Below are 14,273 nucleotides of genomic sequence, written 5' to 3' on the forward strand. Positions count from 1 at the left end.
AACAAAAACATTGAATATTTCAAGCCTACAACATGATAGTGGGTTAGTAAATTAATGTGTTCAATTAACTCCCATTTTTACGCAAAGTGATCAGCACTTCTATTAAACGAGCACCAACCTTACATATGGAATCAGCTTTGGCACGTATTGAATTGTTCAAATCGTTTCTAAGTACTTTTATCCTGAAAGCCATATATTCCTCTAAAGTATCATCATCACAAGATAAAATCCTACCAGGATTGTCTTGAAGAAGAAAAATACAAATACGACACCGCACAAAGGCATGCTACGGAAAAGCGCACACAACGACGCAGCTCAACTTTGGATCTGATACTCCTTCAAAAGTCCAATGTCACATACAGGCGTGGATGATAATTCCTGTTTATAATAACCAAAAGTTTTAGAGGAACAGATTCTTCAAAGTTTCAAACATGAGGGATTTCATAATCTATTGAACGAAACAGTTTTAGAATTACCTAGTGTGTTATCTGCAACCCACCAGTAGATTTAAAGTTTTCAAGATGATACCTTTAGTCTACAAATAATTTTGAGATTGAATATCTGTTACAGGCTAACAACAGTACGCAGGAAGCATTGAGCAATTAATTGTATGCTGGGTTCTGGATGGAAACAACAGATTGACGATATAATATACCAAAAGGTGAAAGAAAGGTCCGTGGTTTTCTAATACGGGCCTCCATTGCCAAAAGATGAAAGGTCATGCATGCGCCATATGACTATTCAAGCTCGGGAATTCAAAATATATACTAGATAACAACGAAAATATATAAAGTGTCGTATTAAAGAGATTGAGTCTTGGAGGCCTGACTGATCACTTGCGTAATCTAAAACACTGGTGCAAATTTCGCAAATTCTACTGACTATTCTACAAATAAATTCCTGTTTATGTGGTTGTGGGGATGTCTCCGCGCATAAAACACATAGAAACATAGATTGAGGCCACTTGCGATGGTCATCAACTAATCTAATTTATTCAACCGACTGCTGTTCAACTCTTCGCCGATCCAACTTGTCCCAAACATCTCGCTGATTAGCTCTACCAGAGATGCGAGATAAAATGCCATCCCTAAACCTTGCATTGAATCAGGCATCTGCTCATACAAGTACTCTTGGAAACCCACGAGAGAAAATGTCTCTGCAATTCCCAGGATTATAGTCTGAGGAGCTAGCCCGAGCACACTCAGAGTCATTGACGGAGATAGCGCTGATTCAACCATTCGTAACCTCTTCTTCTTTCTACTAATGCAGCAATTGCAAATGCCAGGACTGAAAATGCCAGACCTATACCCATCCTTTGAAGGATATTCAGGCCACGATTGTTGCCTGCAGCTCGTCTTAGAAATGGGATGAGGTTATTCTCAAGAAACATATTCGCAAGAAACGGTGCTATTTGGATGCAAAAGTCCAGTTGCATGTATTTGGTGAAATTTATACATATCCAAAGAAGGCAGAACTAGCTTTAACATGTTCTGTAATTTCCACGAGGTGTTACTAACAAATTTATGTGAAAAGAACTGGAGTAACGATACGAGATTCCCAGATTCAATTGACGAAAAAAAAAGAAAAGACTGAATGTAATGCGACAAAAGCGAAGGGCCGGAAAAACCCACGGTGTCAACTTTTGTCTCATCTACTCTTCAGAAGATACAAAATGAAACAAGCGACATAACCAACTACAAAATGCAATCTGGCGCCAGTCTCTATTCCAACAACAAAAGCCATCTTGAAACCACAACTGTAGTGTATGCCGCCAAATAAATGTGGTTTCATTGCTTGAATATTCAGCAAGGTCAAAAAACACTACTTGACCAACCTCAATACATCACCCACAAGATGTAAGGAGCCTGTTACCAAGACCTAATGAAGAAACAAAGGGAAAATTAATATGATGGGTGGCGAATGCAAAGCATAGCGTTAATTTCATAATACAAGTCTTAAGATCAATTATATAGACTAAATTGCTCATAAATGTGTCTGCGCGCATGCACTCGTGTGAAGACATATGGCAGAATATGGAGCACTAGCCACACAGAAGATCAGTCATGGCTGTCCGAGTTTGTAATATCTACAACTAGAAAGAATGTCTTGTCCAACTAATGACTGGCTCAATGGTACTTCAAGCTGGGACCTTTTACGCCAAGACTTCAGCCTTCATCCTCATTTGTCAGTTTGATATCTATGGTAGACTATTAAAACCCATCCCACTTTAGAATTGCCCGTGTTTCTAGATATTCTAAAGCTTAGTTGTGCTAGAAGTACTAAAAGAGTCCAATTTTAGATGTTGTTTATGTGATTCTGGAAGCCCTAATAGATGTATCATTATGAGCACCTGATGCAGTTCATAAATTGCAATTAAATGGGGCTTCCATCTGCCATCTTCATGACTGGAAATTGTTAACTTTGTCAGATTTATTTAGAGAGAGAGAGAGCAGGCTCAACTGGATTGACTGTAATCATGAAAAAAAAAAAAGCAATATTTAATCCCTGACCCACCAAGGATGGAAGCTTGCTCACAGCTTAAAGCTGAATAGAAATTATTCATGATTAGTTTTTCATTTGTTTTCTGTGTGATAGCAACAAATTTCCTAGCCATGTAACGCCATGTAATGGCACTCCAAAATGGTTGCGCACAGTACAAAATATTCTGTAACCAATATTGAATCTTATTTTCAAAAATCCCCATCACAAAAAGTTTTCTGTTGCAAAAATGGAATCTCAAAATCGTACCTAGCAATCTATGGGATAAGTATTCAGTCTACAATAACAGAGAATATAATCCTATCATACAAACTAATACAAGATCATGTTAGGTCTTGATTTTGTTGTTGTTTAGTATATTTTAAGTCATGCTTAGTTGCTATGGATGCCAGTAAATTTAGAAATTACTTTCTAGATGGGGCAAATGTGCTAAGCATGTCCTTTATTAGGGGTGTTTTGTTCTTTTGACATTTTAGGGCAACAATGTGTTCGGAGGCATATATGTATTCATCTGATATACTGCACCCAGCAGTTTTTCACATCAGTCACTATCTAACAGGTTTCCTGCTAGCTTTCTTCACCACAAACATATTATGGTCTCCTCAGATGACATCATTCAGCAATATCAGCATGTGCTAGGCAGAGGGTCACATTACCTGAAATCGTACAGACTTTTTCCTTCTAATACATTCCCTCAGCCAATTGACTGCCAATGGAATTGAGGGAAACACAGAGCTGTGCTCACAAATTAGAGAATTGTCGCCATCTATTCCTTCTTCCAAACTCAAGTCCACATTCTTCACGTCTCTGCCTGTAAGAAATCATGCATCAGGTTAAAGTACGATGGAAAGTTATATTCCATGCAAGTGAATCCATGAAAAACAAGTGACATCAATACATCATTCACAAGAGGGAGAAATAGAAGCAGTATGCTCAAATACAATCTGTCTCCTGCACCATCACATAGAAATCTCTGCAACAGGTTCAGGTAAACTAATCCTGATATTTATGTTCTTCAAGAAAGAAAGTCTAGGATTAACCAATTTGGTAACCACTCCCTGTTCGAAACTCTTCAGATGCAAAACATAGGGAGTCACGTAGTACATCTATAACACGTCAGACCAATACCTTTTAAATCACACATGAGGTTTTCCCATATTCTTTGAAGAGACAACTGCCATGAAAGGTTAACTTGAGTATCAGCTGGTGGTACAGAACTGGTGCCCACCTTGTAATACACTGATGTGTTTGGTACAAAAAGTGCCTTCTGAAAGTAAACTCCTGAGATACAATAAGCAGTAAAGAGTCATAGATAACCAAAACTCCTGAAATATGATTGTATGGGTCATAAATATACCAAAACAACTCTTTTAGAGCAATGAATTCATTTTTGCCATGAATCAGCTATCTTAGAACTATAAAACTGCTCAAGTGCACTCATTTCCAGCAGTTCTGAAATCCACGCAAAACAACTAAGAGCTAAATACTCCAATGCAAATTGGCAAACATCATCCAATTTCATATGTTCACTATGCTGAAGTACTTACCCTGATTAGCACACGCATTCATCAGGCGTGAAAGCAGTAATTGAGGATCCCTGACGGACATACAATTGAACAATAAAATCTGCATAGATTTACAACAACTCCAACTCAGTAGCATAAATCAGATATTATTTATCAGCCAAGTATCAAAAAAATTCCATGTGTGATTTAATGAAAGATATCAAATCCCATCAAAATAAAGCTATTAAAAGGCACCTATGAGCAAAATAAAATATAAAATGCAGATATCTGGAAAGAACTGAGACAGTCATCCAGATGAGAGATTATTTACAGGAAGGATTAAGCAAGCCACTAGGATATTATTTGTAGCATCAATTTGTCTTCGAAGATTCTCTCCAGGCAAAATACAGCTCCACAGGATGAGTATTAGGTACTGTAACAATCCAGAATACTTACCAGGTTGCATGTTATGCTATCAATTTCGCATTTTCAAAATCTACATAAATAAACTTTTTTAGAACTTTTATTACATCCGGGAGAAAGAACCATTGTTATTTGGATCATCCATATCTAGTTTAAACAAGCACTAAAGGGATTCTGAAAGAAATAACATTGGATATTACAAGGGGAAGTGGTCGAAGGAAGAAGTGAGAAGAAGAATGAGACCAGCAAGAAATGATCTCATCCTAAGACAACGAACAAAGACTGTTAACCACTGTCTATGTAAAATTCCCAAGAAAATCAATAAAGTTGAAGATATTTGAGGTATCCCTGAATTCCCCTTCCTCCCAAAACTCCCTACAGATAATGCAGCAAAAAGCAAACCCAAATGTAGAAAAATATTTATCTCTATAAAAGAGAACTCCATAATATACAAATACTAGAAGTTTTGGTCTGAAGGCAGAACTTTAACATAATTCAACAATTGCTCTGAAACTCCAGTAAATAATTCCATCTTGGCCCCCAAAACATTTCTAATCACCGTATAAGTCCATAGCCTAGCAATCTATACAACTTCTGCAGGTCACAAGAAGATAGAGTCTGCAGATCTTTAACAACTTTAAATGAATTCTTTTGAAACTACAGGAAAACTTTCCATCGTTGCCTTCATAACATTTCTAATCACTAGATTGCAACAGCAGCAGAACTCTGAGAATTAAATCTAATTAAATGGACTATAAGGTCTTCACACTTGTTGAGATTATCTAACACTCACCTGCATTGAATTCTTTCTGGAAATTATATGGAAGTCACTCTGGGCTGGTTGATGTGATTCATCATGTAAGGGCTTTTGCTGCCCATGACCTTGCCTGATTGCAAGAGAAAACCATTTTGCACATACATCCATGCTTTCAGGACTGTGTGCGCCATCAAAATAAAACACAAGATCCCCTGGGCTTTCACTCTCAACTAATCGATCAGGGACAATTTGAGCGCGCCCTTGCAATGCCGCTGTTGTCAGCCCTTTAATAAATTGTTCGGGCAAATTAGTCTATCTCCAGGAAAAGAAAAAAATTGATATCAGTCCAGACAAACACAACCCCACTATGCGTAAGCTAAAGTTTCCATTTGCTTAAGCATACAGTATCTTTTAGGTAATTGATTCCAACATTGCCAGTCCTATGGAGCCACGTAGAGCATAATGCAATTGCAAGACCAGCATTTACAAATTGATGCTCTCCCTCAAGCCCAAGAGAAAGGCCACTTAGCAAGTCAGGATCCAATGGAGATACTACTTGAAGAGGTACCTGTCAACAGAATGATTTTGTAAAATCCAAAAATATAGTCCAAACTGCTTTCAGCTTGTTTATCATAAAATCAGCAAAATGCACCTAACACAACTCACTTGCACGCAATACCTCCAGAACTAACTATTCACGGGTAAGGCTTGAACAACATAAGAAACTGTGCAATCATAAGCTTAAGGATATACAAAGAAAAAGCTTTTGTATCAAAAACTGAGGAATAGAACTTAAACTTTTAGATACACTTTTTCCTGCAGCCTCAGAACCAGACAGCTACCGAAATTCAAGATAATGCTTTCCCGTCATATTATGCTATAATACACTTTCTACAAGGCAACAATGTATAATTTCTTTATACCTACCAACACCTACTACATTTAAGTCACTCCTGCTTCTTTAGGCCAAGTACAACCACAAGTGATCGATCTAGCAAAGCCACCACCCTCTTCAAATCAAAAAAGGTATGCATTATAACTAGTTAAAATAACTCATAAAAGAATTTTCAACTCACATCCAACTCAGAAGCCCTATCTTCAAGTACACACATGGCTTCATCAGGCTGTGGGACTGTGAAAGCTGGCACTCCACGCTGTGTGAGGGAAAGACATAGATTCATCATGGGTGTAGGCAAAGTGGAGGAGCACAATAAAAGAAACAAGAACTAAACTTTGTATAGAAAAACAAGCGAACAACTATAAATGACACCTTGAAGATCCCAGCCTTCTCGCCAGCAATTTGTCCAAGAGTATTTCCTGCAATACAGAAAAGGGAACAATGAGGCTTAGGTATTGTGCTGCCTTAAACTCTCCCTAATAGAGGAAAACTGAATTGCTTGAATTAGATGTTAAAACTTTTAATATAAAAATTTTCTAAAAGTAGAGTTTCCAACAAGCATGCTTTCAAACATAAACCCTTTCACGCAGGTCAAGAATTGCTCAAAATACAAACTAACCAAAATAGTCTTCACATGTTCAAAAATGATTGTGAATGTGCCAAAAGCAAATGCAAAGCAAGAGAAACGCTCATGCTGGAAAACCATACTCCAAAGTAAAACATTAGGCATCTTCCAGTGATTTAACAAAATGCATGTGTTCAACTATTACTCCCCACTGGTGGACGTATATTTTTAGGATGTGCTCAATAATTGATTTCATATTTTTAAGCAATTTAGCCACATTCAAGTGGATGTCCTGATGAAGTTATCAGGCCCTTGCAGTTGGAAACATTTTTTGATACAGCTCTAAACTAGATAGTCTTAGTGACCAAGCATTGATATGGCTTGGAGAGACACAGGAACAAGAACGTTTCAAGACCAATCAAGGCACATATCTGCAGGAAACAACCATAAGTTGATCATATACATTAACTTAAAACACCTAGACTACAGAAATGTTGCATTTCTGATGTTCTGGATGCTGGGATCTGCACGAGAGAAACAGTAAATAAGTACTTCAACCTCCCCCCCCCCCCCAAAAAAATAAAAAACAAAGGCCTACTTCTCTTTCTGGTGGTTTTTTCTTTTTTGTTGTATACTGCTCAACACAACACTGTGGAAAATGGGGTTTCAAGAAAAACATCACAACAAATATCAGACAGAAAGGAAAATGGGATTTAATGAAGCATATTGATGTTTTAGATGAATGTTAAAGTACATATTAACAATAACATGTGCTCCAAAAAAAACAGACACATGATAACTAACTCTGAGCAAGTTTAAGGAGTAAAACTTCACGAATCGAGCAATTATGCAGTTCCAGAATCTAAAAATCACGAAAACTTATGCAAATTACTATCTCCTAAGAACATTGTAAAAATATTGGAAACAAATGAGCTCAGAAATATCAGACTAGGACCAAAGAACAGAGATATGGACAAAGATACAAATAGGATTGAGATTGCAAAAGGCAAGCTAACACCTTTGTAAAATTGAAGCAAAATTCCTAAAACTCTGTTTCTTGAAACTAATTCTTTCTTTGCATCCTTATGCCAAATCATATTATGTAAGTTCACAAGTTGGAATCAACACTCCACAACAGTTAAATGTACACAATAAACCCAGAAGAATCTCTAGGATTAACAACAGCCAAATGAGAGAAAGTTCGGCCATGATTTTAATTTCTCTCATTCATGGCATGCGTTTGATTTCCTCAATCAATCTCAAACCTTGTATGAGAAAGCTGAATTCCGTTCCTGCTACTTATAATTTATTTATGTGGTTGTACCCAAGCCAAGCTGAACCATAAACAACAGGTTTCTCAGCATGAATACTTGCCAGGGCAATGGAGAGATCCCAAAACACTAAAAGTAATATATAGTACAAGTAATATATATTTCTGAGGCAGCAAGTAATAGCATGCTGCATGACAGAAGTAAGTCCCATTAGAGATCATTTAAGATGGAAAAACAACATTGGACAGTTACCCAGAGATCATGTAGAAAAAACTAACCAAGAATTTCCATGTGATCATATCCAAGGGAAGCTACACCACAAACAACGGGTGTTTCAATCTGTAATATAGTAGCACTTAAATACGTCAGAAACAAAGAACCTGAGTAGTTCAACCTACACTTATGACAGCTAAAATTCAGGCATATCACTAAATAGTCAGCTATCACCATGGACATTAAGCCATGCTGAGACATCAAATGCATACCACATTTGTTGCATCAAACTTCCCACCTAAACCAACCTCCAAGATAGCAACATCTACCTGCATCAGTATATGATGATCATATTTCTACGAAGAACTAATAATACTAATTTATTTCAAAAAGTAATTAATCTACGGCACTGAGTGGTATCACCAACTCATGTTCTTTCAAATCAAAATTCCATAACAAAAACTTAATCAAACTAACCTGCTCTGCTGCAAATATCTTGAATGCAAGTAAGGCAAGGAACCGGAAATAGGTAGGCATTGGAACCTCCTCACTTGTATTTTCCTGTTTATATACCAGAGGAAGTTAAGGATTGTAAGAAATGAAGCATGTCTGGCAGTCCACTCACATAAGAATTTCTGTTAAGTCCTTCAATTAGAAGAGCATCCAGTCAGTATGGCTGGATGATTCTTACCGTCTAACAATCATAAGAACGATTATAATTTCCCATTCAGCTCAATTAAAAATTAGATCAAGCAGTAGCAGGTATACAACAATTTTAATCATTTTTCCCACAACTACAATGAGTTACAGTTTATTGCAATTAAAATCCAACTCAAATGTCCAACTTACTTCTTCCAAACAGGTAACAAAAGAACAGGTAAACAGAACAAAATATAAGAAGCCTTCACTACACAAAAAAAACACAAAGATTCAGGGGGACCCTTCTCATGCCTTCTGCAATTCATCGATCTTCTTGGGGTTAGGGGAAGGATTGGAGATGCTTTTCCAAGGCCAAAACAAAGATCCTAGGTGATCCACTTGGCAGAAATGGGAGATTACTGGTAAGCCATATGCACACATGCTCATGCGTGCACACAGAGTGCATGTGTGCATGCATCTGAACATATATGTATGTTCTTTTATATATATATATATATATATATATATATATATATATATATATATATATATATGCAATTCTTAAAAAGAGTCCTTATTCAAATTAGGAAAAATTCTGGTGATTATTTGTGTAGCTAGTACTAACATCCCAACCATAAGCCTGTAGATTGGTAGAAAATGACCGACTTTGATTGCATAGACGTTCATATTGTTCCTTTTCTATTTTGCAAAAATATCTTCTTTTTTTTTTGCATAAATAGTTTGCTTAGGCATGCATTTGATGTGAATTTAACTCCAAACTGTTGAGTATATCAACCAAACATAATTAGAATAAGCACTTCCATTCGTATAATTACACCTAAGGAGCTACAGAACTTGATAACATCATACTTGCAACAGGCTTCAGTGAAAAGACAACTGAATGAAAGAAATGGCCAACTGGCAAGAAGATATGCTTACATGCCTTCAATCTATCCCAACACCACCAGAAATAAGCCAAGAACCTCTCTTCACATATGTCCACACTGTTTAGAAAGCATGAGAGAGGGTTAATGTATTAAGCATATTTTGCAAGAAAGGCCTCAAGAGAATTATCAGACAGTGCTCCAGTGTTGCCTAAGGTCATACATTTCTTGGAGGTTTTAGCATGACACAATCATTTATTTATGGATTCAGCATCGATCTGAATCGCATGCAGGACTGATGAATGAAGCAGCAGCAGTGCCCAATTAGTTTTCAGTTAAGATAAGAAATGCTAGGAAAAGGTTTTTTTTTTCAATTGGCAATCATGATAGTACAGGAACACATCTAACTTTTTCCCCTTGGACTCGAACTTTGCATAAGATGAGCACAGACCCATCCAGGCGAAAGAAAGAAATGATGGAAGAAGTTTTTCAAATTGGCAATCATTATAAATAGAACGACCTCTAACTTCTTCTACATTGACATGTACTTTGCATATGATACTTGTTCAAAAGATGAGTACTGACCCATCCAGACGAAATCTTTCTCGAACATCAATGAGATGGGGTGATGTGAAAAGGCCTGTATGGAAGCCACAGTTGCGCAGTATAGCCTCAGCGAAAGTGCAAGTGGATCCCTACAGAAAGTCAAGACAAAAGACAGAAAATTACTGCCACGACCCAAAAGCAAAAAGTCTGTCTTGGCACATTTATCCAATACAATAATACATAAGGATAGTGTGGTTTAATCCAGTAAAGAAGAGAAAAGGTTACACGTTTGATCGCACAGGGCATCTATTCCAGGTACAGAAGCAACGAAGGATGCTAGCTGCCACCCCAGAAGGTCAGAGGCAGGCTAGCCCAAGGATACATATGCCAAGGAAAAAGACCAGATTCTTAGATGGCAGTTTAGATGTTCTAAAAAACACCGAACCTGTGAAACAAAATGCAGGAACCACAACAAATTGATTTCCTGATTTGAAAACTTTTGATGGGGAAAGCAGACCGGATGCCTATTTTGTCCAGTCAGTTGGATCACACAAAGTGAATGGTCAGCAAGAAGACCAAAATTTTAACTGTATAATGCGAGTACATAGATGTTATAGAAACACAAAGGCGTACATACTAGAGCACACATTTCGCATAGCTTTAAGAAATATTCAGCTAACCTTTCCTTTGGTTCCCGCTACATGTATAATCTTCATCTGCTTTACTGGCTCCTCTAATTCCAAAACCTAAAACACCCGGATAAATGAATACAGGGTCAAATAAGTGCACATCAATTGTTTTAACCATACACCAAAACCAAAAAGTACGAGTAAAATTATAATTAAAGAACCTTAAGATATTCAAAGAGTAAATCAAACCGGTCTCCCTTGTTGCTCTTACAGGCACGACTGCGCTTAGTAATTAAAGATGATAATGCCGCCATCGCCTCATCGTATGGAGATACATCTGGTTTCCCCGATCCATTATCACCTTTTTCAACATCAAAAAATCAACAATCACTTCAACTATAATCCATTCCGCTTATGCGTAATTCTGAATTGATAGCCATATACTACGAGACTAATAAATCAAGCTAATTTGATTCGAGATATGAACACTGAAAAAAAAACATTATAAAAGACATTTCCTAATTGTAAAGTAACTTCAGGCTAAAGTAAGTGTCGCGGGAGTACCTTGTGACATTTTGGCCGCGGGAAGAAGAACGAAACCTGTCAATTTAGAATATAAATCAACCAACCACGTATAGGAGCTACAGATGATATACGAACTGAACACATAGGCAGAAAAAAATAATGCGACCATACCGATTGGGGTGCGGCGGCGACGGAGGATAACTGGAGCTTTGGTGCCCGAAGCAACGGTAGAAAGAGAGCGAGAAGAGCAAGGTGGGAGGATGACGGATTGGCTAGGAACTTGAGAGGCTGCTAATGAGAAAGAGTTTTGATCGTATTTTCCGGCAAATTGCATCCTCGCCACTCAACTTCTACATAATGTTGTCTTCGTCCTAAAAGTAAAACCTCGAATTACTTCCGTGACTACCTACTGTACTAGTGTAAATACCCGTGCTACGCACGGTACTAACATTATTGAAAAAAATAAAATGGTGAATAAATAAAGCTGAAAAAATTGAACCAATAAAATTTAAATGTAATATCTGTTTAACAATAATTTGAAATATAATAGAATATGTATATCATTCAATAACTGTCTTTTTTTGGAAGATGGATCTTGAAAAAAAATTAAAATTTATATTAAAAAAGGGAATGATATATTTCTACAAATGAATATAATTGAATGTTGTTAAAATAAAATACTTACAAATACTAAGCATTTGATTTGATAATCTTTCTTGAAGGTGCGAACACTTTTCACATCAATCCACTTTTAGTACGACAGCAAAAATTAATGATTTAATTAACTATGTTGAATTTTGTTTAGTGCGTACTACAAATGAAAATGCACGATCTTTAATGATATAAAAAACTGCATATTTACCATGATCACTATTTACCATGATCACGCAAAAGTATTAGTGATGCGGATGGTTGTCGAACTTGAAGAGAGGCAATATTTTCATTTCTTTTATCTAGAAAAAATATATATATTAAATCAAAAATAAATAATTTTTGTATTTATTTTATGTGTAGTAAGTGATACATTGTATGAGAATTGTTAACAAAAAAATACAATAGTTAATATAGAAGTAACATCAATAGAATTTAATACAATTGTGTTGTAATCAAATGAAAATTACGCACTAATAGAATTGTTATTAGCACCCATAGTTAATGAAATAATCCCTATAAAAATATATTTTGGTACATGTAGACCCCCTAAACCCCACAAAATCAACCACCACTTATTGAAAACAAACCAATAAATGCACTCAAATGCCTCCCATCTATACCTCAAATTGCACTTTAACCCACGAATTTTGTGCGAAATTATTCCTCTAATTGCTTTTGTCCTTTTCGATTTTTTCACATGTCGCTAACTGTTTCATTCCCTCTGCTATCACTTGTATATTTAAAATCAATTTTTAATATTAAATAAAAAGGAATGTATTAGTTTATAATATGTTCATAATGTAGATAAATTATTAAATTTGAAAAAGGGCGTATGCTTTTATAGGCTTCTTTTTTTTTTTTTGTTGGGAAAATGAGTTTGTTCTTGTAGGTTTTTTTTTTTTTTTTGATACAGAATTGTTTTTCAAAGATTTTGATTCGTAGTCCCTACTTTGTTTAAACCATCTTTTAATATCCAATTCAATATTATTTTTTAATTTGGCAGCCTCTATAATTTTTAATTTATTCTTTTGGTTTAAGTTCAGTTAGAATTCAGAATTTTTCAAATACCAAGAGAAGCCAAATTTTTTTAAAAAATCACCGTCTTAAGTCAGGTAGAGCGCCGAAATATGAGTCAGGATTATTTCCTTTATGCAGTTAGTTTCCTGATATCTGGTATGATATATAATTATGTCCATTGGTTTTTTTTTCATATAGATATCGTTAGGTTTTTGGCATCACTGCTGAACATAATCCAAGCTTAGAAGGACGCGTTTTTCCTAATCCAGTGGATGCAAAAATACAAAAAATGAAGGTAACTGAGAAGAATAAAAATACAAATAAAAAATCCAGTGGACGCATTTTTAATCAACTAAGAAGAATAAAAGTACAAAAAAAAAGTAACCGCTGTGATGACAATGAAGGTAACATTTTTGCTGAGCTTAGATGGCATCTGGAAGGTGCTTATGATCTCCCCATATTTTATTTTTCAAAATTACTATAACATACAACTATAATCGTAAGTAGTCTTCCTTGGCATCAGGTTGTCCTACATAGTGCTTGTTATTAAACATTATTGTGCAGGTCCCGTGATACACACATTGGATTTTTGGATTAATTCTGGAGGATATGATTGTGTCTTAACACTTAATGATCACCGAGCTAGAATAACTTGTATGTGGTTATTTTTTCTTTTTTCTCATTTTATTTGGGCAAACCCATGAAATTAATGAAAGGTTATTGAGTGATGGTGGTCGGACATGGGTTTTTTAAAGAGTCAAAATTGGTAGAATATTATCATTTGATGGATTGGTTTGCATGCTAAACTTGTTCCATTTAATAAGGCTGATGTCAGTAATCAGAGAGGATCTTTTAATAATATTTATGTTCATTGGTCCCTCTTTTATATTCTTGAAGAAAGCTAGCTTTAGCATTTTATTGTCGTTTATGGACAATAAAATCTCATATTCTCAACACATTTGAGGTATCCTGAGTAGCTGTCGGGAATAATCGTTCAGGTGTTCATTTTGTTATGAAGTATATTAACTGGGTAAACCTTGGCATGTACAAATTTTCGGATTACAAACATCGTTAAACCTTGGCTAAAAGAGTTTCTAAGCTCATTACGGGATTATTATAACAAAATAGAAATATCAATGCACTTGACCAAATCAACCACACAGGTTCGCATGCATATATGAGAAAACAAACATGAATAAACATATGCGTCTATCTATGTATAGTTGGCTGGAATCAGCATCACAATAT

At 35.9% G+C, this 14,273-nt stretch overlaps 1 protein-coding gene across 3 annotated transcripts; it reads right to left on the reverse strand.

The window, feature by feature from the left end:
- Positions 1 to 1,475: 1,475 nt before the first annotated feature.
- LOC140004323 (folylpolyglutamate synthase-like) lies at positions 1,476 to 11,672 on the reverse strand. Of its 3 annotated transcripts, none has more exons than XM_072073880.1 (17): positions 11,526 to 11,672; positions 11,394 to 11,429; positions 11,051 to 11,190; positions 10,881 to 10,946; positions 10,240 to 10,349; positions 9,714 to 9,774; positions 8,609 to 8,692; positions 8,404 to 8,460; positions 8,197 to 8,257; positions 6,455 to 6,501; positions 6,261 to 6,338; positions 5,588 to 5,752; positions 5,221 to 5,496; positions 4,047 to 4,125; positions 3,628 to 3,780; positions 3,156 to 3,310; positions 1,476 to 1,878 (listed from the first exon to the last, which is right to left on the reverse strand). In XM_072073880.1, exons 2-17 carry the CDS (start codon positions 11,401 to 11,403, stop codon positions 1,822 to 1,824), a joined length of 1,599 nt encoding a protein of 532 aa, XP_071929981.1. In that variant the 5' UTR covers positions 11,404 to 11,429; positions 11,526 to 11,672; the 3' UTR covers positions 1,476 to 1,821. The 3 variants fall into 3 exon arrangements, with proteins under 3 accessions (XP_071929981.1, XP_071929982.1, XP_071929983.1); XM_072073881.1 differs by having other exon boundaries at positions 11,079 to 11,190; positions 11,526 to 11,630; XM_072073882.1 differs by lacking the exons at positions 10,881 to 10,946; positions 11,051 to 11,190; positions 11,394 to 11,429; positions 11,526 to 11,672 and adding an exon at positions 10,486 to 10,573.
- Between the last annotated feature and the right edge of the window lie 2,601 nt (positions 11,673 to 14,273).

The sequence above is a fragment of the Coffea arabica genome, chromosome 2c (assembly GCF_036785885.1).
Source record: "Coffea arabica cultivar ET-39 chromosome 2c, Coffea Arabica ET-39 HiFi, whole genome shotgun sequence".
NCBI classification, from domain to species: Eukaryota; Viridiplantae; Streptophyta; class Magnoliopsida; order Gentianales; family Rubiaceae; genus Coffea; species Coffea arabica.

What these genes read in the sequence shown, in the direction of transcription:
- LOC140004323 (XM_072073880.1), bottom strand. An exon ending in AGATATTTGCAGCAGAGCAG is followed by an intron (nt 8,461 to 8,608) that starts GTTAGTTTGATT and finishes ATACTGATGCAG; the next exon opens with GTAGATGTTGCTATCTTGGA. An exon ending in GAATGCGTGTGCTAATCAGG is followed by an intron (nt 3,781 to 4,046) that starts GTAAGTACTTCA and finishes ATTGTATCTCAG; the next exon opens with GAGTTTACTTTCAGAAGGCA.